This window comes from Buceros rhinoceros, unplaced genomic scaffold (assembly GCF_000710305.1).
Source record: "Buceros rhinoceros silvestris isolate BGI_N320 unplaced genomic scaffold, ASM71030v1 scaffold2907, whole genome shotgun sequence".
Taxonomy (NCBI): domain Eukaryota; kingdom Metazoa; phylum Chordata; class Aves; order Bucerotiformes; family Bucerotidae; genus Buceros; species Buceros rhinoceros.
In genome coordinates, this window is record NW_010422573.1 from 1495 (window position 1) to 1880 (window position 386).

The window sequence follows — 386 nt, forward strand, 5'->3', positions numbered from 1 at the left end:
AGAATAGGTAAGTGCAGGTCAGGCGCGAGGTATGTGTGCCACTGGTGATGGCAGTGTGGTTTTGGAGGGTCAGCCAAGGTGGCGTCCCCACCTCTTTAAAATCTGCAAGAACAAGAGGAGCTGGGTAGAGCCCCTGAACACTGACTCATCAGGCCTAAACCTTTAAAGCATTTAAGTGCATCCTCTACACATGAATGTTGCAGGAAACTGGAGGTTGCCCTCCTGGTTTTCAGTTAAACAAATGCCCTGACGAAGTCCAAGATGACATGTTTGTTATCTGTTCAGTTGTGGACTTTGGCAGCAGATGGATGTTTCTTTCCTCACTTTCCAGTTGCTCTCTAGGGTAGCTTCAGGGTTAACCTCCCACAGCTTTCTGCAGTTTGCTG

The 386-nt window shown here is 48.4% G+C and overlaps 1 protein-coding gene across 1 annotated transcript in view; it reads left to right on the forward strand.

Moving 5' to 3' along the window:
• Window positions 1-386, forward strand: part of GRHPR (glyoxylate reductase/hydroxypyruvate reductase) — a gene marked incomplete at its 5' end in the record, with an annotated part of 7929 nt that overhangs the window by 1479 nt on the left and 6064 nt on the right. Inside the window, one exon of the mRNA XM_010140072.1 lies at window positions 48-58. Within this exon, the coding sequence (XP_010138374.1) occupies window positions 48-58 (11 nt within the window). The remainder of the gene's footprint in view (window positions 1-47; window positions 59-386) is intronic.